General features: G+C 40.7%; 1 protein-coding gene across 2 annotated transcripts in view; it reads left to right on the forward strand.

Moving 5' to 3' along the window:
• LOC133135836 (gamma-aminobutyric acid receptor subunit gamma-1-like) overlaps positions 1–23,765 on the forward strand; it is a 41,620-nt gene that overhangs the window by 12,826 nt on the left and 5,029 nt on the right. For both annotated transcript variants that reach the window (XM_061253129.1, XM_061253130.1), the window contains 7 exons: positions 3,566–3,726; positions 4,233–4,300; positions 8,015–8,235; positions 13,093–13,175; positions 13,741–13,878; positions 14,345–14,497; positions 18,865–19,061. In XM_061253129.1, the coding sequence (XP_061109113.1) occupies positions 3,566–3,726; positions 4,233–4,300; positions 8,015–8,235; positions 13,093–13,175; positions 13,741–13,878; positions 14,345–14,497; positions 18,865–19,061 (1,021 nt within the window). The remainder of the gene's footprint in view (positions 1–3,565; positions 3,727–4,232; positions 4,301–8,014; positions 8,236–13,092; positions 13,176–13,740; positions 13,879–14,344; positions 14,498–18,864; positions 19,062–23,765) is intronic.

Here is a 23,765-nt window from a genome sequence, read left to right on the forward strand (position 1 = left end):
ACTTCTCCAGCTTCATTTCAATATTCAGCAATATGCGCGTTTGTGAATTCCCACACTCTAACCATTGCATCTCAAAATAATACATCCGTGATATGTCGTGGCGTAGCCAGGATTCTAAAACTGGGTGTCCTCGCACAATCAATATTAGCACACTGTATCTACGTAAGAGGAACAGACCAACTCCAAGAGCACTTTATTACAATCATATAGGTAAATACGTGTGCTGTATTGCAACTTCTCTCTTTGTTCGTCTGAATATTCAGTAATGCGCGTTTGTAAAAACAGAACACTCTGTGGGGCAAAAGAGTTTGATGCTGCCCCCTGTGCTTGCAGAGCACAGAAATGTAACTATGCATCGCGGCAACGTGGACCGTAAGAACTGTGATTGGTCTGCTTGGTAGCATTGCCTTGTGCATTGCCTAAAGTGGTTACGTGATGCATAATTACAAGCAATTTAGCTGGCTAGCTCACGGAGGCTTAAACATTACATACATTATTTCAGTGTGTTAAGCAATTAAAATGTTGTTTATAAAGTATAACTAAAACAAAATGTCGACTTGTTGTGTACTTGCACTTGTGGACAAGCTCTTTTACAGTTCTTTGTGAACTCCGCCGCTGTTTTCAACTGCCATTAATTTAACGGAAGTAAGGTCTATACAATTAATCGCAAATGATTATGGGATATAATAACGAAGAAATCTAGCGTTTTGGCGGTGTAATTGCAGGGCAACACACCCCAACACACAATTATAAATGCTCTTAACGGCATAGTATAAATTAGGCTTTACCTGGCAGGACTGCATACCACATAAATATTCATTGAAGAAAGGCCATTAGCCCTCCCATTGTCAACTGATGCTGAAAAATAGTAGTGAAAACACTATAATTAATTTATTTTATATTTCTAATTGCTACAATATTTTGTCATCTTTTGATACCCAAGACCTAGATTAACAAATTTCAGTGATCCAAAAATCTAGTTACAATAGGTTAGTATTTGTTTTTACATCATTCTTGTACGTGTTCAAAACTACTATTTACAATTTGTGTGATTCTAGAGCAATTTACAACCAACATATGATTCTGACCTACTTACTGTTGCCATATTATTGTAGCTGAGTTTGCACTGAAAACAAAGAAATGAAACACTTTGGAATCACTGTACAAAAAGTTGATTAAAATGACACAAATGTCAGAGCATGGCACAGTCACCAGTTTTCCTCATTTTGCCCCAGAGGGTTATTGTCTGTTGCTCAGTACGCCAGTGGTTTATTTCTTTTTCATGACATTCCAAGTTGTTGTACAAGCTATTTTCTAAGATTTAAAAAGGGTTGCTTTTATCCCAAAGACAGCTCTCTGGTCTTCATGTTGGTTTATCATTTCTAACACAAATGCAGTCTTCACAGGCAAAACCCAAGGCTAAAACCAAGAGTAGAAATTCAGAACTATTTATTGTTTAACCAATCAATCAACCAGGACACATCTGGGCAACAAGAAACACCTGTCAGTCACATGTTCCAATACTTTTTCTCACCTAACAATTGGGTGGTCTGATACAAATGTCACATATTCAAAGTTGTTTCAAAAATCTAGACAAAAATACCAAGAAATAAAAGCTAAAAAATGTGGATCTGTCATCTCATGTTTTGACCTCAAACTCAATTGTCTTCAGTGTATAGGAATTGACCTTGCTGTTCCAATATTTTTGGAGGGGACAGTGCAGTTAATCTGAGGGTCCAGTTTATCTACAGTATGTAAGAGTAGTGCAATACATCTCACTGGAATACAGAAGACCAATGTAAGGACAATGCATGCGTCTGTTGTAGTAGAGTAGATCTATGTAAGGGCAATGCCTTTCTTTGCAGTGTTGTGCTGTAGATCCACTGTAAACAAGAGCAAAGCAATTCAGTCTGAGTTTTATCCCAAAGGGACTGATTGATGTTCCTTGCATGACTTGGGATCGTGCCAAAATATGTCTGCTTCAGAGCATGACACAAAACCAATTCCCCTGAGGAATAATGTGACCTTTGCGTGTGCTGTCTGAGTGCTGGCCTTTCACTGCGTCTTCTCCCAAGTCACACAAGATGGAGGTGCCAGTCTACGACAGTCACTAACTGCCTCTGTGATGGTGACCCTGTGGCACCCTCAGAGACCTACCGGGTCAGCGCCGGGCAATAATGCACTCATAATACTCCACAAATATTTATAAAACTTTTGTCTCTTAACATATTTTTAATCTGTAACATGCATGTAAAAGCAAAAATTATTGTGGACCCGATGGCCAATCGTGTTTTTTAATTCTAAAGCAAGCTACGCATGTAAATGGGGGGTGGTGTTTAACCAATTCAAAGTAGAGCTGCATCAATCTATAACTTCGATGGACAACACTGTAGAGTCATACAGAGCGTTCAGTTGAAAATGTAATCCTCATAGCTTTCCGTAGACACTAAGCACGGTTCTAAACCAACCATTATTTTACACGTATGTGTGAATAGTTGTAAGTAGTTTAATGCTTGCCACAGTTTTGTTTTCCCATTTTTACTTATAATTATATTAATATTTTATGCGTTCTGTGATGTGTGATATTGTTTTATTATGTTATTATGTTTTATAGTATTATGCTTATCCCTCCTGTAAACCATGTAGTTTCATTGTGTGCAGCCATTTTTACCTATATGAAGTTTGAATCCACATACTAATATCTAAAAAGACTGCCATGGGGAAGTGAGACAATTCTTCAAGTGCATGAAGATAAATTAAGAAACATAATTTAGATGTCATTTCCGTTTCTTTTAAATAAGTTCATTCACATTCAAGTAAAAATGAACAGTCAAGAAAGAAAGGAAATAAAATGTTTCTTATGAACATTAATTAAAATGGAAATCTCTTTGTCTCTTGTGTTGCAATTTTTGGATCACTCCTCCTCAATATCCTTATTCAGGTTTGGGCATTGATATGCTAGCGGCAGAGTGTTGGGCCCCGTACATTGATTCTGTTTTCTATTTGTTCTCTTCTGTCTCCTGAACCAAATCCAATCATGTCCTTAAAATGTATTAAAGGCATACTATGCAGGATTTCAACCTTGTTTCACTCATATTTCTACAATCAAAAACATCTCCTCCTCCATTCTCAACCCTGCCTACACCCCCACCCCCAACATTGCATTGCATAAAAACAGGTTACACCAAGAAACATGCATAAGAATAACAAATTACAGGCATAATAACAAATAATAACAAATACAGAATAATAATAATAATAATAATAATAATAATAATAATAATAATAATAATAATAATAATATTTTTTGAATAATAAATGCAGGCAGATGAGCAAGGACTGGGCAGAACTGAACACAGACACAGATTGCCAGTGCATCATAATAATGACGGAGCATGGTTGTTTTTTAATATTTTGAAGGTGAAAATCCTGTATAGTAAGCCTTCAATGCTTCTGTTACATTGTTTTCTTGCAATAAATGCTCTCTGTGCCTTGGTGTTACCCATATCCCATCACTTGTCAAATTATCTGAGTGTGTTTTCCTCTTTTTTTTATTGCTCTGAAGTTTGGCGTTTGGCCCCAACAAACTAGAAGATGAGGACTATGAGGATGTCGCCATCAATAAGACATGGGTTCTATCACCAAAGGTCTATGAGGGCGATGTCACCTTCATCCTAAACAAATTGCTACTGGGCTATGACAACAAACTCCGCCCTGACATTGGAGGTAAGTGACTTTGTGCATGTCATTGTGCTGTCTTGTAGAATTTTCATGTGTTTATGCAAGGGCTTGGGACTAAAGAACTGTACTGTACGTGATGTGGGCTATGCAGGCATTGAAAGTGTGAAAAACTAGATATGTAAAGTCAGTACTTGCTATAGGGTGTTTGTATCAGATTTTTCTATTACTGCTTATGTCAACTGTTGCCAGAGCCAAGTGGTTTTATGCAATTGATCACTTAATTGAAACACAGCCAGATGGTTATTGAATAAGTTATTGTGCTGTAAGTGTGAAGGCTTATGTTCATTACCTTCTTACAATCAGTGCAGGCCATGAATAAATATATTAAATACAGTTATAACTTGGTTGCTAATCCATTGTTTTGAATAGTTTAGAATGCAGGAGAGAACTGATACAAATGCTAGTTTTCCTGCCAATAGTTTGAAATTAAACACAAGCTTTGTGATCCATTGTATCAGCTGATTTTTCATCCAGGTGGTAATCTCTTACAGTTAGACCAACAGTCATTGAGACTGCAGTGTATGTGAACAGCATTGGACCGGTTGATCCCATCCACATGGTGAGTGCATGTTTTCTCTTGTAGAGGAAACATAATAGAAATGGAGAGTGAAGACAGATGGTATGTGGTATACTGTAAGACTGTTGGCATGTTGTAAAGCAGAGCAAATCATCACATCTGATTTCTGGTGGCAGTGTACTGTACAGAATGTTAAAGATTAGATCTTTAGCCTAACAACCTACATTATACGCCATTAGAAATATAATTGCATTTGCTAAAATGCTTCCCAATCTTCACTATAATAGCTTGCCATTGCCTGGCTAAATACAGAGCAAAACTGGAAGGTCACCATTTTTTTTTAAAGTGCTGGGTCATTGCAGCAGCACTGCATCAAGATTCTCCAATTTCCAGCTGCAATATACTGTTCATCCCAAACCTAGCCAGACCCATTTGGTACAAGATCACTTGTAAGTAGATATAATATCCTGTATAAAATCCTATACTGGGCATTGTCATTGAGCAAAGCACTACAGTAGGTGAATGATTTAATTATGAATGTCCTGTTGTATAAAAACAAATGCATGTATTTTAAATGTATATATTGCAATTTATAATAACATTTTCCAATGGCATTTAGTGAATACAAATAAATAAATAAATAAATAAATAAAGATTTCTGTTGCTGACAAGGGAAAAACATTTTTTGAACCACTAACTTGTTTATACGAGATACAAAGTTGTTTTATGAGTTATCTTGTTTATACAAAATAGTTTTGCTTTCGAGAAAAAAAAAAAAAACTATTCCTAGATTTTGTACTTCCTGTGTGACGACCATGGGGGGAGACACTTCATTGTTAACTATGCGTTCTGTATTGAATGATTGATGCATGGATTATGGAGCTACTATTAATTGGTAATCGGTGGTTGTATTTATTGTACATATTCATAATCTGAAAATTCACATATTATACAATATTGTACAAGGTGTGCTTATTCTGGTATACATAGCACCTTTGGTATCAAATCACACAATTTTTAGGTGAGCAAAAGTATTGGAACAGAGAGCATTTAAGTAAATGAAAATAAATAACACTTGATATTTAGTAGCATATCCCTTGCTTGCAATAACTGCATCAAGCCAGCAACCCTTTGACATCACCAAACTGTAGCAGTCTTCTTTTGTGATGCTTTTCCAGGCTTTTACTGCAGCCTTTTTGAGTTTTTGTTTGATCTCATCTGCAGCAAAAACAAAGAAATTGCCGTTCCAAAACTTTTGGTGGGGACTGTATAACTAAATAAGATATTAATTAATTGGAATTGCTTCATGATCGGATGATAAAGAGATGGGGATGCTGTAATTGTGGGTGTAGTTATAGAAATGATATAGTTGATGCAGGGCTATAGTAACACCTCCGACATATGTTCAGTTTTTCTGTCAAACTGAGGCTGATTTCTGGGAGACATCAGCCCACTCCTGGGTCTCTCCAGGGTGGACAGACAACCCTTTGTTTAAAAAAAGCGATCTTCAGTTACACATTAGCTCCACAATTCATGCCTCAATCATCCAATACAGAACAATACAGACAAATTCATAGCCTACAAAGCACTTAACATTTATGTTGTTCATACAATATAATAGGCTATCATGACCTATGCTAACGAGCATTTCCTCAAACATTGTCATTTATCATTTCTCATCTGATTTTCTTCTTTCGTAAGATCAAAATCTATTTTATTTGGAAGCACTCATGAAGGCATGATGTTTCAAGCAAAGGCATTGTATGTAGTTCCAGACCTCATATTAACAACAAATGTTTATCAGTACAATTATTCTATTAATAATATATAAATATTAAATAAGCTATGTATTTTAAATACATTTAACTTATCTGAATAAACTCACAAGCTTTTGATTTCAGTCTCAGCTTAATTTTGTTTTGTTATAAGTTTTATTTTCAGTTTACAATATATTTTAATTCGATGAGAACTTTTTTGGCTATGCAATTCATGTACATAACGTTAATCCCACATTTTTCTAATATTTTTTATTAAGAACAAAAGTAAGAATTTTAGAAAGGTTTTGTGGATGAGACTAACTGTTTTGTTATTCCACCTTTTTCCAATGTGTATACAATTTACAGTATGCATTACATACAATCAATATTACATTTATTTATCTTATCTGATGAATTATATTTCCCTCTGCGATACAAATTGCAACAATAAAATATCACACCATGCCGGGGGCCAAACAGATACAAATTCCTGTCCCAGTAAACAGGAAATAAGCATCTGTAGTGTCTGCACAGCATGACAAAGACCAGTCAGTTTCAAAAGCAGCCAATTTGCAGCACATGTCAGATACATATGGTTTGATAATCAGTACTCTGACATGAGTTCCAAAAAAGCCAAATAGTCAGTGGCCAAATTGCAGCAGTCACAAAAATTGCTAACTGATTTAACATGGTAAGGAGAAGTGTCATGAATTATGACAAGATATGCCAAGCATGAACGAACTACACTGACAAAGAGGAGCATTGGTTCCATGTCAAAGGCACTCAGAACGGGGAATCCACAAGCGAGACCACAACGTAAGTTCTTTAGTTAGCAAAGTCTTTATTATCTCAATGCAGGTTGAACAAGTGAAGGTCAGAAGCCGGTAAACAGATACAGCAGGGATAAGGAGGTTCGTAATGGATAGTCCAGGCAATGGGTCAGATTTCCAGCAAACAGAAATATCAATAGTAATCCAAAGAGTACTAGTGGTCACAGGCGATGGGTCGAGAACAAATGGGCTAATCTGACAAAGACACAATCTGGATACAAAAGTCGAAAAACAGAAACGGGTCGAAAAACTACGGGTCAGAATCAGACAGGTGGAATAAGCTAAACAGGTGAAACAAATTAATGAAGTGACAGGGATACTACAGTGTGCACGAAGGTAACAAAAATATAGAAATGCTAATGACATGAACAGAATACAATGCATACAAAAAACACGAAACCTAACAATTCCTGGGCAAGACACCTAACCCCCAATTGCTCCTGACAAGCTGGTTGGTGCCTTGCAGGCAGCCAATTGCCATTAGTGTGTGTGTGAGAGTGTGTGTATGAATGGGTGAATGAGATGCATCAATTGTACAGCATTAAGGGATAAGGGCTCTATATAAATTCCAACCATTTACCATTTACTTCAATCAAGTGAAGTGTGATGTAATGTCGAATTCTGGAACAGACAGAAAAAAAACTCACATTGTGCAGCCGTTGGAGTTATTTTAGAACTTACATGTGAGGGTTAATGGAGATTTACCTGCATAACAGAGTGTAGCAGTTGTGCTTCACGTGAAAGTCTTGGCTTTACAATGTACTTCACTGCAAATCGCAATGTGGTACAGGGGACTGTTTAACTGACACCACTTCTGAGTTATGTCATGCCCACGTCCGGGTTATGTCACACCCACTTCTGAGTATGAGTACAGATATGGATACGGATAATTTAGTTGGTTGAATGGATACGGATAATGCCATACTTGCTCACCTCTAACCACAAGTTATTAAGGGGCAAGTTATCAAAAATAGACAAAGGACATTTATAGTGCTATTGCTATTGAAATTATGGCAATTTTAGGAGAAAACTGTGGGAACTGAGAAGAAAACCAACAAAACCAACATGGGACCCCTTGCGTCTCTAACACCATCTCAGAGAGACTGGTATTAGCACTCAAGTTATTCCCATGTGATGAGATGATTCAGGGTGTTCTGATCTACTTGCAGGAGTACACCATTGACATATTCTTCGCCCAGACTTGGTACGACAGCAGGTTGAAATTCAACAGCTCCATGAAAGTCTTGATGCTCAACAGCAATATGGTGGGAAAGATCTGGATCCCAGACACCTTCTTCCGCAACTCCAGGAAGTCCGATGCCCACTGGATCACCACACCGAATCGACTACTGAGGCTGTGGAACAATGGGCGGGTGATGTACACACTGAGGTAAGGGCTGTTTAACTACTTATGATTGTTGCCAAAACAGCTTCTTCATTAGGGGCCCAAGCATGAAGTGCTGGATCTCTATTGTTTTTAGTTCTGTTTATTATTATTATTATATTTGATACTTTTTTCAAATATTGAAACTTGGAAGGCATGTAAGGGATGTGAGAAATCTATTAGAATATGGCACCAATTGGCCTAGTGGTGGTGCGATAGAGAACATCTGAAAATTTCTACTTTGACAAGCCATAACTTTTGAACCATTTGTCCTGGATATATGGGAGTAATACTGTTAGATTCCCCTGCGATAAAATGCTTCTGTCCGATTTTGCGCAATTTAGAATTTTCGGAAAACACAAAAAAATCTTCTCATGTAGCTTCATAAGTGGTTGAGCCTTCTTTGGCCTTCTCCAGCATTGCACAGCATGCTTGTATGCTGTGAATCGCTGCTGTGCAACTATATTTTGTATTATTTCTTTTCAAAAGAGAAAAAAAAAAACATTTGAATGTGGCACAAAATTCCTCAAAGCTTAATAAAAAACAATCAAGGCAAAAGAAACTTACCGAACATTAATAATGAAATCAGATTTCCTGGGCTCTTGTTGTTTACATTTTACATTTTAGTCATTTGGCAGACGCTTTTAATCCAAAGCGACTTACAAGTGCATAGGTTCTACCACAAGTCAAAGCATCACATCCAGAACTAGAAAAATACACCTGGACTGCTGTTCTAAACATATAGTCGTCATCATAAGTGCAATTTTTTTTTTTTTTTGGGGGGGGGGGGGGGGGGGTTAGACAGGGATAGGGGTATCAGAAGGGGGGGGCGGGGTAAATCAGGAGGGGGGACTAAGGTAGAGTTTGAACAGGTGTGTTTTGAGTCTGCGTCGAAATAGGGGGAGGGATTCTGCTGTCCTGACAGTGGTAGGCAAGTCATTCCACCACTGAGGAACCAGAACGGAAAACAGGCGTGAACGTGCAGCTCGACCGCCAGGTGCCCGTAGAGAGGGAATCGTAAGGCGACCAGAGCTGGCAGACCGGAGTGGTCTAGCTGGGGAGTAGGGAGTGATCAGGGATTGTATGTAATGTGGGGCAGTCCCCTTAGCAGCCTGAAATGCCAACACTAGGGCCTTGAATCGGATGCGTGCGGCAATAGGAAGCCAGTGGAGGCCAATGAGAAGCGGGGTGACATGAGCTGACCTGGGCTGACTGGTGATCAAGCGGGCTGCAGCATTCTGGACCAGCTGGAGGGGCTTGATGGCGCACGCTGGGAGACCGGCTAGGAGGGAGTTGCAGTAATCCAGGTGGGAAATGACGAGCGCCTGGACTAGGAGCTGGGTGGCTTTCTCCGTCAGGAGATGACGGATGCGGCGTATATTAAACAGAAAGAACCTGCAGGTTCTGGCAGTGGAGGATACTTGTGGAGCCAGGGAGAGGCAGTTATCAAGAGTCACCCCAAGATTCTTTGCCGTACGGGAGGAGGAAACTACAAAGTCCTCCACAGTCAGTGAGAGGTCGATTGACGGAGAGGACTTAGCAGGGATGTAGAGAAGCTCAGTTTTGGCAAGGTTGAGCTTCAGGTGATGGGAAGTCATCCATGCAGAGATATCAGCCAAGCAGGCAGAGATCTGTGTGGTGATTTGGGTGTCAGGGGGGAAGGAAATTAAGAGTTGGGTGTCATCAGCGTAGGAGTGATAAGAGAAGCCGTGGGAAGAGATAACAGAACCAAGAGACATGGTGTATAGCGAGAAGAGGAGAGGCCCAAGAACCGAGCCCTGCGGGACTCCAGTTCGTAGGGGTTGAGGGTCGGAGAGTGCGCCCCTCCAAGTCACCTGGTAGGAGCGACCAGAGAGGTAGGAGGAAAACCAAGCGAGTGCAGAACCTGTGACACCCATCCCAGCCAGCGATGAGAGCAGAATCTCATGGTTGACTGTATCGAAGGCGGCCGACAGGTCGAGGAAGATGAGGACAGAGGAGAGGGATTTTGCTTTAGCAGAGTGGAGTGCCTCAGTGACCGCGAGCAGGGCGGTTTCAGTGGAGTGGCCACTCTTGAAGCCAGACTGGTTGGGGTCATGGAGATTGTTGTGGAGAAGATGGGTGGACAGTTGGGAGCAGACCGCCCGTTCCAGGGTTTTAGCGAGAAAGGGAAGAAGAGAGACAGGCCGGTAGTTGTTCAGGGCAGAGGGATCGAGAGTAGGTTTTTTGAGGAGGGGAGTGACTCTGGCCCTCTTCAGGGAAGAGGGCATGGTGCCGGAAGAGAGGGAGGTGTTGATTAGAGAGGAGAGAAAAGGGAGAATGTCCTCAGATATAGATTGTAGGAGGGGAGAGGGGATGGGGTCAAGAGGACAGGTGGTTGGGCGGTGGGAAGTAAGGAGTTTCAGCGTGTCGGCGTCAGAGAGGGGAGAAAAGGAGGTTAGGGAGTTGGGGAGGGTAGGAGGGTCAGCAGGGGTGGAGGGTTGGGAGAAGGAATTGCGAATAGCATCGACCTTCTTTTCAAAGAAGGAGACAAAGTCATCAGGTGTGAGTGATGAGGGGGGTGGGGGGGGAGGGGGGGCCAGAAGAGAGGAGAAAGTTGAAAACAGTTTGCGGGGATTAGAGGCGGCTGCGTTAATTTTCGAGTGAAAGAAGGAAGATTTAGCTAGAGAGACAGAGGAATGGAAAGATGATAAGAGGGCATGGAAGGAAGCCATATCACTGGGGAGACAGGACCTTTTCCATTTTCTCTCCGCCGCCCGCAGTTCGGTTCGGACAGCTCGTAGAGCATCAGAAAGCCAGGGACTGGGGGGGGAGGCCCGAGCTAGTTTGGTGGTGAGGGGACACAGAGAGTCAAAGGAAGATGAGAGGGAGGACATGAGAGTTGTAGCCGCATCATCGGTAGACAGTCGAGAGAAAGACTCCGCAGATGGTAGGGAGGAGAGGATTGTAGATGAGAGGGTGGAGGAAGACAGGTGGCGTAGGTTCCGTCGACAGGTGACAGTGGATGGTGGGAGAGATGGATGGGTGTTAGAGGAGAGTGGAAGAGAGAAAAAGATGAAGGAGTGGTCAGATATATGGAGTGGTGTTACAGAGAGGTTGGTTGTTGTGCAGCTCCTTGTGAAGATGAGGTCAAGAAGGTTGCCTGCTTTGTGGGTGGGAGGGGAAAGAGTGAGGGTAAGGTCAAAAGAAGAGAGGAGGGAGAGAAAGGTAGACTGGGTGGACTGAGTTGAGGTTGAAGTCACCCAGGAGGATCAGGGGGGTGTCATTGACAGGTGAGGAGCTGAGGAGGATGTCCATCTCATCCAAAAAGTTCCCCAGAGGACCCGGGGGGCGATAAACAACAATGATAAACAGTTTGCACGGCAGAGTAACAGAAACCGCATGAAATTCAAAAGAGGAGAAGGAGAGGGATGAGGAGAAGACACTAGATCTCCATGAGGATGAGATTAGGAGACCTGTGCCACCTCCTCTGCCAGAGGATCTGGGTGTGTGGGAAAAAGAGAAGGCAGAGGAAAGGGCAGCCGGGGTGGCCGTGTTCTCTGGTGAGAGCCACGTTTCAGTTAAAGCAAGAAAGTCAAGGTTGAGGTGGGAGGCATAGGCAGATATGAAGTCTGCTTTCTGGACGGCGGACTGGCAGTTCCAGAGGCCACCAGCCACACAGAGATCAATACCAGGGGATCTGGGAGGGAAGATGAGGTTAGAGATATTCTGCCCATGTTGGCGGGAGGCGAACCTCCTACCTGACTGGGACCTGGGGAGAGGAGAGAGGACAGGGATGGGAAGGAAACACATGGAGGGAACTAGGGAGGACAAGGGGAATACTACACAGTGGAATGAGGGCAGGCAGCAAAAACAAAATCAAACATCAGGCTCTCGGACAGCCTGGATGGACACCCGTAGATAGACACCCCCGACTTTGTACACCTGCGACTTCGTACGCCGAGGCTGCCGCACACAGCTGCCGCTGGTGCGCTACACAACAGCTTAAATAACACTGACGCTGAATACAGAAAATGCAACCAACCCACTGCAGAACACTAATGCACACTGAAGTGAGTTCAGGTGTGCCAGTAATTATACCCTGAGCAGGGTGCAAAGTATTGGCTCCTCCTACAACAAAAGCTGTGGCCTGCCAGCCAGTAAAACAATAGCCTAACTTAATAGCCTAGCTTACCTGAGAGAAACAAACACCTAACCCAGTTTCACTGAATCTAAATAAACACCACTTGTAATAGCTAACAAACAAACAAGTACACAACAGAACACTATAATGACAACTAAACTGAATTTAGAATCAGCAAGCAAACAAATAATACTTAACTAATCCAGGAGAAAATGCAACCAACCCACTGCAGAACACTAATGCACACTGAAGTGAGTTCAGGTGTGCCAGTAATTATACCCTGAGCAGGGTGCAAAGTATTGGCTCCTCCTACAACAAAAGCTGTGGCCTGCCAGCCAGTAAAACAATAGCCTAACTTAATAGCCTAGCTTACCTGAGAGAAACAAACACCTAACCCAGTTTCACTGAATCTAAATAAACACCACTTGTAATAGCTAACAAACAAACAAGTACACAACAGAACACTATAATGACAACTAAACTGAATTTAGAATCAGCAAGCAAACAAATAATACTTAACTAATCCAGGAGAAAATGCAACCAACCCACTGTAGAACACTAATGCACACTGTTGTCAGTTGTTTTTGTCAATGGAAATACTGGATCTTGTCAATAATTTAATATGAATATCATACCATATTGTAAATATACATAGTCTTACGCTTGGGGTATGATTTCTCTTTCCCATGAATTTTTTTTTTATCTTTTGAGGAATATTGTGTACTCTGATACTGAGTATTGTGCTGTTTTCTCATTGTCAGGTTGACCATAAATGCTGAGTGCTACCTTAAGCTGCATAACTTTCCTATGGACGAGCACTCCTGTCCCCTCGAATTCTCGAGCTGTAGGTGTTACTCTGTTACTTGTACTTCTGCTTTCCCTTCACGACTGCCATGTCAACACCCCATTGAAAAACCCTTTAGCAAATATCTGGAAAGGCGCATCATCGGTGCATCATCTCAGATTCTGTATTTTGTAAAGCAGAAATCCCAGACTTTGGGATTTCTGTTTTACAAAATGATTCTGGGCCATATGTGGTTTTCATATGACAAACTCATCAAGGAGTGGGGCGAATGGTCCATAAACACAGCAAAAGATGAAGTCTGTGTCACAAACCCATCATTCAGCAAGAGTCATGCTATGTCCGTGTCATATTTCACTGGCATGAACCTCAGCATCCAGCTTAACCATGTTCTCCATCATCTTGCCAGGCTATTATGGAGGCACAGGCTGTGATATGGCCTGCCTGGCTATGCATTGTGCATTTGCTTCATAAATGCTCTGTTTTAGCACTCAGAGACATGCATCATCAGTGTGCCGCCATTGCTCCATGTCTGAGGATCATGTGCAGTCTGTGTGTCATGAAATGAAACAGGTTAAAAAGGCTTCCTTTAACCATGCTCCTCTAGATGGCTATCCTAAAAATGAAATTCTCTACCGCTGGCAGAGGAGGTCAGTGGAGGTGGCCGACCAGCGGTACTGGAGGCTTTACCAGTTTGCGTTTGTGGGGTTGCGCAACTCCTCCGAAGTGGCACGCACACAGTCAGGTACAAGAGATTGTTTTTAGCATGTGTATTTGCCTTGCTAGGAAAATAATGAAAGCTGTGGCCACTTTTGCAGTGGCTAATATGTGGTACCAAATGCATTTGCTAATAGTGATGGGAAAATCAGAGTTGTGAGAGGCAGCATGGCCATAACAAAATCATTGTTTTTTGTTCAATTTATCTCTCACATTTTAGCACCTCTGCGTTAGAGCACATGACATCTATAATAGGTTTGAATCATGCCCTCACAAAAGAGAGTGCATTTGAATTTCTATTAGAATTTTTTTTTTTTTTTCAAATAGGGAAGTCAGATATCACATGTGCAATGAAACTATCCCAGGTCAGAATTTTATTTAACTGGAACATTTTATTCTTCACTGGTTGCTTTTCCCCCACCCTTAGACATGGGTATGGAATATTCCGGTACAGTATCTAGACGTGGGTTCAGCCATGCTTTTTCTCTTTCCAGGAGAATACGTGGTCATGTCAGTGTTTTTTGACCTGAGCCGGCGAATGGGTTATTTTACCATTCAGACATACATTCCCTGCAGTATGATTGTTGTGCTCTCCTGGGTTTCCTTCTGGATCAACAAAGACGCTGTGCCAGCGAGGACATCCCTGGGTAAGCCTTCGCCTGTCACAGAACATCAAAACCATTCCAATCAAATTCTTATCTTATCTGGGCATGGCAAAACTAGAGTATGATGCCTTTTTAATTTCAAATCCCCTGTTCACAAATGTCAAGAACAAGGAAGTACTTAATTTGTCATGCTTTGCTTCAAGATAATGGCTACTGGGGAACCAAAGTTACTGCAGCAAAAATAATTGAAAAGGGGATTACCTCAATTACATGTGGATTTCTTGATGAATGTGGATTTCATTCATTCAGAATTATTATTTTTCTTGTTTTCTTATTAATTAGTGAATTAATAACTGGTATGTGTCAGGTTCTGTGTTTTTGTGACTTTAGTATTTTTCATATTCATGTCTGGTATCCGTTTTCATTCATTGATCATTGCACTCGTCTTCCCCTGTAATGTCTGTGTCTTTATGTAGTTCTGAGCCCGAGTCACTTCCCTGTCTGCGTGAACCATTATTTTGGTGTTTTCGGAATTTTCCGGTTTCCTACGATTCCTTCTCAGTATCGCTTTTCTTACTTCCTGCTTTTTCTCCATTGCCCGTCCTAGGTGGTATCATTCCTCTGTGTATTTATACCTGTCCTTTTCAGTTTCTCTTTGCTAGTTTGTCTCTCTGTGTTCCTGAGTTCTGCCCTTGTGTTCCCTACCCCAGTTCTAGCCTCCTTATCCCCATGCCATCATCCCTGGATATTCTGTTCTATCCTGGTCTGTTACACTCTGTTTTGGATTTCTGGATTTCTGTTTTATGACTCCTGCCTGGCTCTTTGGACGTTTCTGTACCTCCTCTCCATTTGGACTGACTACCCGGTTTTTTAACTTTGCATGATCATTGGATTATGCTCTGTCTGCCCCATCTGCCTACTTCATTAAACCTGCCTTTTTCCTCATAACCCCTGAGTCTGCGCTTGGTTCCTCTGTCCCCCAAACCTGACAGTGTGATGATCAGTTGAGCACATGTTTCAGCAATAATTAATTCATAAAGGAACAAATACTAACACAGCAAATCACATTATGGAATAACACTGATTTCTGTTGCTCAGGAAGCAAGTTGTCACACTACTCTTATTTGAAATTAAATGCTTTTCAACTTGCAATGCAGAAAGTAGACTTAATTTATCCCTGCTGTATTGCCTTCTGCATCTTAACCAAAATTTAAGACATGAAGATTGTACTCCATTGATCCTTACACAAATTGGCTGCTATCTACCATACCAATGCATATGTCACCCAATTATTTATTTCCCAATATGATCACTGGACTAGGGGGCAGCCTGTATCTAAGACCCAGAATGCTGGTGGTTCAAGCCCAGGAGTAGACGTGATAAGATAAACACAGCTAATTATTATTATTATTACTAGCTGACTAGCAAGCATTGTTATAGCCAAAAACTTATGAGCAGGCTAAATTAATAATCATCTTAGAATTCATATAGGATTGGTTGTAAGGGCATGAACATACAGTCAGGTCCAGAATTATTGGCACCTTTGATGAAAATGAACAAAAAGGCTGTATAAAATAAACACAGATAATGAGCTATATGTTATGTCCAAACATGGGAAAACTATACACTTTTATCCTAATACAATTATTCAAAATTTTCTTTTCTTTTTATTGAGTAATACTATTTTTATTAAAAATATATAAAGATAATTTGAAATAAAACCAAACAAAGTTAAATCTGCAGTAAAATTCTACTTTAAGTTAATCTCAGTCTTAAGGAACTGTATTGTGGCCTTCCATCACTTCCCTAGGGTATAAAAATGAGAAATCCCTTTGTCATCCATCACCATGGGGAAAGTCAAAGAACTGTCAAATCAAAAGAGACAGATGGTTGTTGACCTACACAAGTCAGGTAATGGGTACAAAAAAATACGTAAACGGTGAAACATACCACTAACCACTGTTAGGGCAATAATCAAAAAGTTTCAAACATCTGGAACGGTTGCAAACTTGCCAGGAAGAGGACGCAAGTGCATGTTGCCCCCATGCACAGTGAGGAAGATGGTGAGGGAGGCAAAGAAGAACCCAAGGACCACAGTTCTTGAACAGCAGACTTTAGTTACGTCTTGGGGTCACAAAGTCTCAAAATCAACCATAAGACTCTATACCAACAGGCTCTTTGGAAGGGTTGCATGAAGGAAGCCCTTACCAACCAACAAATTCAAGCATCTGGAGTTTGCGAAACGTCATTGGGACTATGACTGGAACAGGGCCTATGGTCAGATTACTTTTTCGCCATGTACACCGTCGGCATGTTTGGCGTCAAAAAATGGATACATACAACAAAAAGCCGTCAAATATGGTGGTGGATCATTGATGCTTTGGGGCTGTTTTGCTGCCAGTGGTCCAGGGGCTCTTGTTAAGATCAATGGCATAATTAATTCCACCAAGTACCAGGACATTTTAGTCAAAAACCTGGTCGCCTCTGCCAGGAAGCTGAGACTTAGCTGTAGATGGACCTTCCAGAAAATGACCCCAAACATACTTCAAAATCAAGAAATGGTTCCGTGAAAACAAAATCAATGTTTTGCAATGGCCATCTCAGTCTCTGGACTTAAACCCTATCGAAAACATGTGGTCTGAATTGAAGAGGGCAGTCCATAAGCCTAAGGATATGAAGGTTCTACAAGGAAGAATGGTCCAGGATCCCTCGAAATGTGTTCTTCAACCTTATTAAACATTATGGAAATAGGCTCAGTGCTGTTATCCTTGCCAGGGGAGGCTGCACCAAGGACTAAAAACAGGGGTGCCAGTAATTGTGAAACATTTATTTTTGGAAAGAAATGTATCATTTGAAAAATTTGTCATTTTGGTCAAGTCCATTGAATCATTAATAAAGTAAAATATTTTCCACATGTTGGAAAATTACAATATATCTGAGTAATGGTATTATTTGTTTTCTACAGTCTTTTTTTGCTCATTTTCATCAAGGGTGGCAATAATTCTGGACCTGACTGTATGTCCAGTGCCCAAGTTTTCCATAGTCAGTCATTTTCCAAATTTCCAAATTTCTGGTGGTTTAACTTTTTGAAACAGTGCATCTATCTTTACATTATCCTTAATAAAGGTTGATTGGACAGGGTTTATTGTTAGCATGTAAAACACAATTGTTCACACCCGCAGCAGCAGATCCTCCCCAGAAAATCCCTGCTACTCGAATGACATCCTTGCGCAATGCACTACCAATTCATATTCGCTTTTGTGTTTCATTGATATGTTTCACTGTATCTCACTCCTTTGGCCTCTTTCTTTGGTCATAAGTTATGGATCCCAACCATATAGACTGTAGAAATCCCAGCTAGCAGACATTCACATTTCACAGCCAAAACCGTTAGTTACAGCATTCTGCATCATCATATTATTAAAAAAGAAACACGACATGCCCAAGTTTCACAGCAGTCTTTGCATATCAGGAAAAAATAAATAAAAAATGGGCTACTGCTTTCAAAGAAAGTATAAATCAGAATTTAATTAATAGTGTTTGGAATACATACTCTGCACTGTTTGTGATGTTCGGAGGCTGCTGTAATTTTCTTTTCTAAGTGAGCAACCCATCCATCCATCCATTACCTTAACCCGCTTATCCTGAACAGGGTTGCAGGGGGGCTGGAGCCTATCCCAGCATACATTTGGCGAAAGGCAGGAATACACCCTGGACAGGTCGCCAGTCCATTGCAGGGCACAGACATCATTCACTCACACACTCATACCCATGGGCAATTTAGACTTAAGTGAGTTACCATGAAGCTGATGTTTGTTGAATTGGCAGGTAATGGTTTGATGCTGGATAATGTGTTCACGTTTAGCTGTTGGAATTAGTTTGCCTTTGACTTCTATGGCCTATATTGGGGAGAAGGAACACGAGACACTGCGCATCTGACTGAGTTTGAATATGGGCGGAATATTGCGGGGGACAGATAAGGCTTTTTCAGATGTTGGGGGGGACGCGCCTCCCGTTTTCTCTCTGTAAATGATGCCTATGGTCAGTAGTACATTAAAAGTCAGTGGTTGAGTAGGTTTGAACTGCCACTTTAACATAGCTCAACCTACATGATATCATTATTCAAGAGGAAGAGTAACTTACCATTAGTTTATTAGCAGGGCTCATTCCCTAAATTATATTACCTATTATCGAGTAGAGCACCAAATTGGTCAGGTTCATAGACCCATAATGTTGTTAGCCTTACAAGTGAGCCTAATCTATATTCATATTATGCATTTTAATGTGTGCAAAAGCATGATTAATTATGTTCAGAAAAGTATCTAAAAATAATACAAAACTTGACAATGTTTGAAGTGTTGACATGTTCGGATGTTCTGACAGACAGATGATGGTGTGTCATCCCACAGGGATCACCACAGTGCTCACCATGACAACTCTCAGCACCATATCCCGGAAGTCCCTCCCCAAGGTGTCCTATGTAACAGCCATGGATCTTTTTGTGTCTGTCTGCTTCATCTTCACCTTTGCTGCACTGATAGAGTACGGAACCCTGCACTATTTCACCAGCAACAAGTCCAAGGATCCCAAAGCCAGCAAGACTGAGGTGAGGGCTTCAGTAGTCTTCCCTCTACTCTTTACTATCAGCCTACTTGACACATACTGTGGCTAAACTGCATATAACTTTATATTTAAACCTGCAAGCAGGGTTGAGGGGACCAAGCAGTCCAGCAGAGCATGGTCGTGATGGCAACTTGATTGGATCATGTTAGAAGTAAGGCTGTAAGCACTGATAGCAAGTTTTATGTCAATTGAACAAAGATTGGGTGTAACTGAGATATGAGCTCACGTCCTGTTTATGTAATTCACCTTTGATTTGGCTGTAATGGATAAATGCATGCATGAGGGTTGGTCTGAAGATGATGTGTGCCATGTTTGGTGAAGATTGGACAAAATATGTTGAAATGTTTATAAATATTTTGATCTAGTCCAATATGGCAACCACATCAATTAAGTTGAGATAACAGGTTGTCATGTCTCAGGGATTTACCAAGGTATCAGCATATATACGTTTTCTTAAGCGAAATGCATCAACAGTTATTAGCAGAGACTATTTTTTTTGCCACTGTCACAACAAATTATATCCCCCTTACAAAACGTATCCCCTCCGGGGTCAGGTTTCCGGTTAAGTTCCCCTCATGCGTAAGTTAGCTTCATGAGTTAGTATCAAGTCAACAGCGTGGTTGCCAAGCTTTATCTGTTGGTTGCTATGATGCGATCTATAAGATACATTCTCCTGATGCATACAGTAGCGTCAACTGGCTAGTGTGTCTTTTTGTGAACGGCATACACTTAGTCATTACTCTGTCAATAAGCATTTATTTAGTCCGGTGTATGTAAGTTAGCAAAACATATAAAATGCCAATTTCCCTACAGTTTAAGATAGCGATAGAGATAGCTAGTGCTCATCTCTCGGTGGACTAATATCAGTACCGCTTGCTAGTTAGTGAAATGGACAGCAAACCATTCAGCAATAAATATATGTAGAGAAGTAGATAAGCATGACATAGGTAGATATATTTAAGTTAACTCAAATGTAAGAAATATCTAGCTAGCGAGACAGCCAGACAGATAGATCGCTCGCTAACTAGGAAGATAAGCCATAGTTATTTTTTATTCCTAGCTGGCTAGGGATGTAGCCTATAACGTGGTTTAATGTATATAAATAATCGAGATATTACATATGAAGCACTACATATTCCCAAAAGTATCGCTGTCTTGCCGATGCAGAGCCTATTACACACAGCAGTAAACAAATATTATTGACGTCATTGCAGAGGCGGAACCGGAAACGTGCCCCCGGAGGGGATAAGTTTTGTAAGGGGGATAGAATTTGTTGTGACACCTCCTATATTTTCCACATCCTCAAGAAGTAGTCCTGAGTCCGTAGACCAAGTTGGCATCAACAGATCAAAGTGTTGCTGAGATATACCCTCACTTCCCATTTGCCCGCTGATTTTGATTGGCTATATTGAAAAAATGTTGTGAAAATCATGTGAGGCTTGTGCCCGAAGATCATCAGTGCGGTGAAGATGGGGTAAACTTTGTGACCTGTGAAAAATGTTTAAACCTTTTGATAAAATCCAATATGGCGGCCGCATCAATTAGGTTGCCATGTCTCGGGGTCCCGAGCCCATGTACCAAGTTTGGTTTTGATACATCAAAGCATTGCTGAGTTATGACCTCATTTCTTGTTTGGCGACTTTGCCACCATTTTTGATTGACTGTAATGGATTATTTATTTTGTCTTTGGCTTGGGATCTCCCAAGATACAACCACACACAGTAATTACTTTTTTTAAGGCAAACACATCAACATTTATTACTCATTGTGACATCCTCCAGTGGTCAAATGACTATTGGCGTTCGATTGGCTGTGACGGACAAATACTTTTGAAAATTACAAATCCTTTGGTCTGAATATAACCTGTGCCGAATTTGGTGAATATTGAACAAAATTTGTGTAAATTGTGTAAACCTTTTCAGGAAAAAATCCAATATGTCAATGCGTTGAACTTGGCTTGAACCAAGGAATCCAATGGTACCTAATTTTTCTAAATCGGGCATACGGGTCAAAGCATCAACGCACCTCCAACTTTGACCCATTGGTAGCGCTAGAGCACTCGGGGTGGAGACATGAATCTTGGTGATAATAATCATGGAACTTTCCCCAATCAGTGTGCCAAATTTCAAAACCTTTTACTATACGGTTCTAGGGACTACCATCGACACCCTAGCCAGAGGAAAAAGATGAATAATAATAATAAGAAGAAGAGGAAAAGGTTGAAACATACTGTGTGTCTACGCAGGTTTGCTGCTTGGCACCCAAATAAATGTGGAGCTCCTCCTAACTGATTCTCATCACAATTTAGACAGTCAGCAGCTTGAAGGGCTACTCTCTGATTGAAAATGTGACGTTTTGACTTTTGTGTTTTGTTCCATTGTTGTAAAAAAGTATGGTAATGCAAATTTGTCACACTGAATGGTTTCAGATCTTTAAGCAAAATGTAATACTAGATAAAGAGAACCTGAATAAACACAAAACACATTACCATACTGTTTATTTAATGAAAAGAGTTGCCAAATGCCCAAAAATGTTGTGAAAATCATGTGAGGCTTGTGCCCGAAGATCATCAGTGCGGTGAAGATGGGGTAAACTTTGTGACCTGTGAAAAATGTTTAAACCTTTTGATAAAATCCAATATGGCGGCCGCATCAATTAGGTTGCCATGTCTCGGGGTCCCGAGCCCATGTACCAAGTTTGGTTTTGATACATCAAAGCATTGCTGAGTTATGACCTCATTTCTTGTTTGGCGACTTTGCCACCATTTTTGATTGACTGTAATGGATTATTTATTTTGTCTTTGGCTTGGGATCTCCCAAGATACAACCACACACAGTAATTACTTTTTTTAAGGCAAACACATCAACATTTATTACTCATTGTGACATCCTCCAGTGGTCAAATGACTATTGGCGTTCGATTGGCTGTGACGGACAAATACTTTTGAAAATTACAAATCCTTTGGTCTGAATATAACCTGTGCCGAATTTGGTGAATATTGAACAAAATTTGTGTAAATTGTGTAAACCTTTTCAGGAAAAAATCCAATATGTCAATGCGTTGAACTTGGCTTGAACCAAGGAATCCAATGGTACCTCATTTTTCTAAATCGGGCATACGGGTCAAAGCATCAACGCACCTCCAACTTTGACCCATTGGTAGCGCTAGAGCACTCGGGGTGGAGACATGAATCTTGGTGATAATAATCATGGAACTTTCCCCAATCAGTGTGCCAAATTTCAAAACCTTTTACTATACGGTTCTAGGGACTACCATCGACACCCTAGCCAGAGGAAAAAGATGAATAATAATAATAAGAAGAAGAGGAAAAGGTTGAAACATACTGTGTGTCTACGCAGGTTTGCTGCTTGGCACCCAAATAAATGTGGAGCTCCTCCTAACTGATTCTCATCACAATTTAGACAGTCAGCAGCTTGAAGGGCTACTCTCTGATTGAAAATGTGACGTTTTGACTTTTGTGTTTTGTTCCATTGTTGTAAAAAAGTATGGTAATGCAAATTTGTCACACTGAATGGTTTCAGATCTTTAAGCAAAATGTAATACTAGATAAAGAGAACCTGAATAAACACAAAACACATTACCATACTGTTTATTTAATGAAAAGAGTTGCCAAATGCCCAAAATCACCCCTGCAAAATGAATTGTCCCCTTAAACATGATAACTGCCCACGCCACTTCTAGCATCAATAACCAAACCTTTCATATAATTTGATATCAGTCTTCACATTGCTGTGGAAGAATTTTAGGCCACTCTTTTTTGTGTAACTGCTTTAATTCAGAAGCTCTTCGAGCATGAACTGCTTGTTTCAGGTCCTGCCACTGCATCTATTGTGTGTGTGTGTGTGTGTGTGTGTGTGTGTGTGTGCGCACATGCGTGTTTTTCCAAATAGTTAATTGTAGGGCTGACAATCTGGATAATGGAAACTTTTCTTTCGGGGTGCACTGATCGATCGGCCATAGATTGGAACCAGCCGGTTTTCATTCATAATATGCCATGGGGAAGCGAGGATTAAGTAAAATGTGTATAAAACAGCAATTCATGAATCCAGCAGTTTTAACTGTCAACACCCTTGTTTCACAGTTCGGCACTCTGAATTCCGAACACAAGTGTGTCAACAGTTAAAACACCTCACTTAACCAACATATATATGAACCAAAATATATTGATGAGATTTTATTTGGCGGCCTGTAGTGGTTAAGGTACATGACTGGGACCCGCAAGGTCGGCGGTTCAATCCCCGGTGAAGCCACAATCCTGCTGTTGGGCCCTTGAGCAAGGCCTTTAACCCTGCATTTCTCCAGGGGAGGATTGTCTCCTGCTTAGTCTAATCAACTGTATGTCTCTGGATAAGAGCATCTGCCAAATGCCATTAATGTAATGTAATGTAATTGGTGTTTTTTGATAGGCAGAGCAAACCGTTGGATCAAAATGCATAACTTGCAACCAGGTGAAAATCAAGAGATGTGTTTAGGTACAAAAGATATGCACGTCTAATCTTCAGATGTGGTTAATCTACCTTAAATCAATGAATGTTACAGACAGACAACGGTCACAAAGGAAATTGATGGAATACAATAACAAACCCCAGCTTGTTTCCTCCCAAAATCTTCAAGAAACCTGAAGCTTTATTAGGTATTTAATAGTCCTATTTTTTAGAATTATTGG

This window comes from Conger conger, chromosome 8 (genome assembly GCF_963514075.1).
Source record: "Conger conger chromosome 8, fConCon1.1, whole genome shotgun sequence".
Lineage (NCBI taxonomy): Eukaryota > Metazoa > Chordata > Actinopteri > Anguilliformes > Congridae > Conger > Conger conger.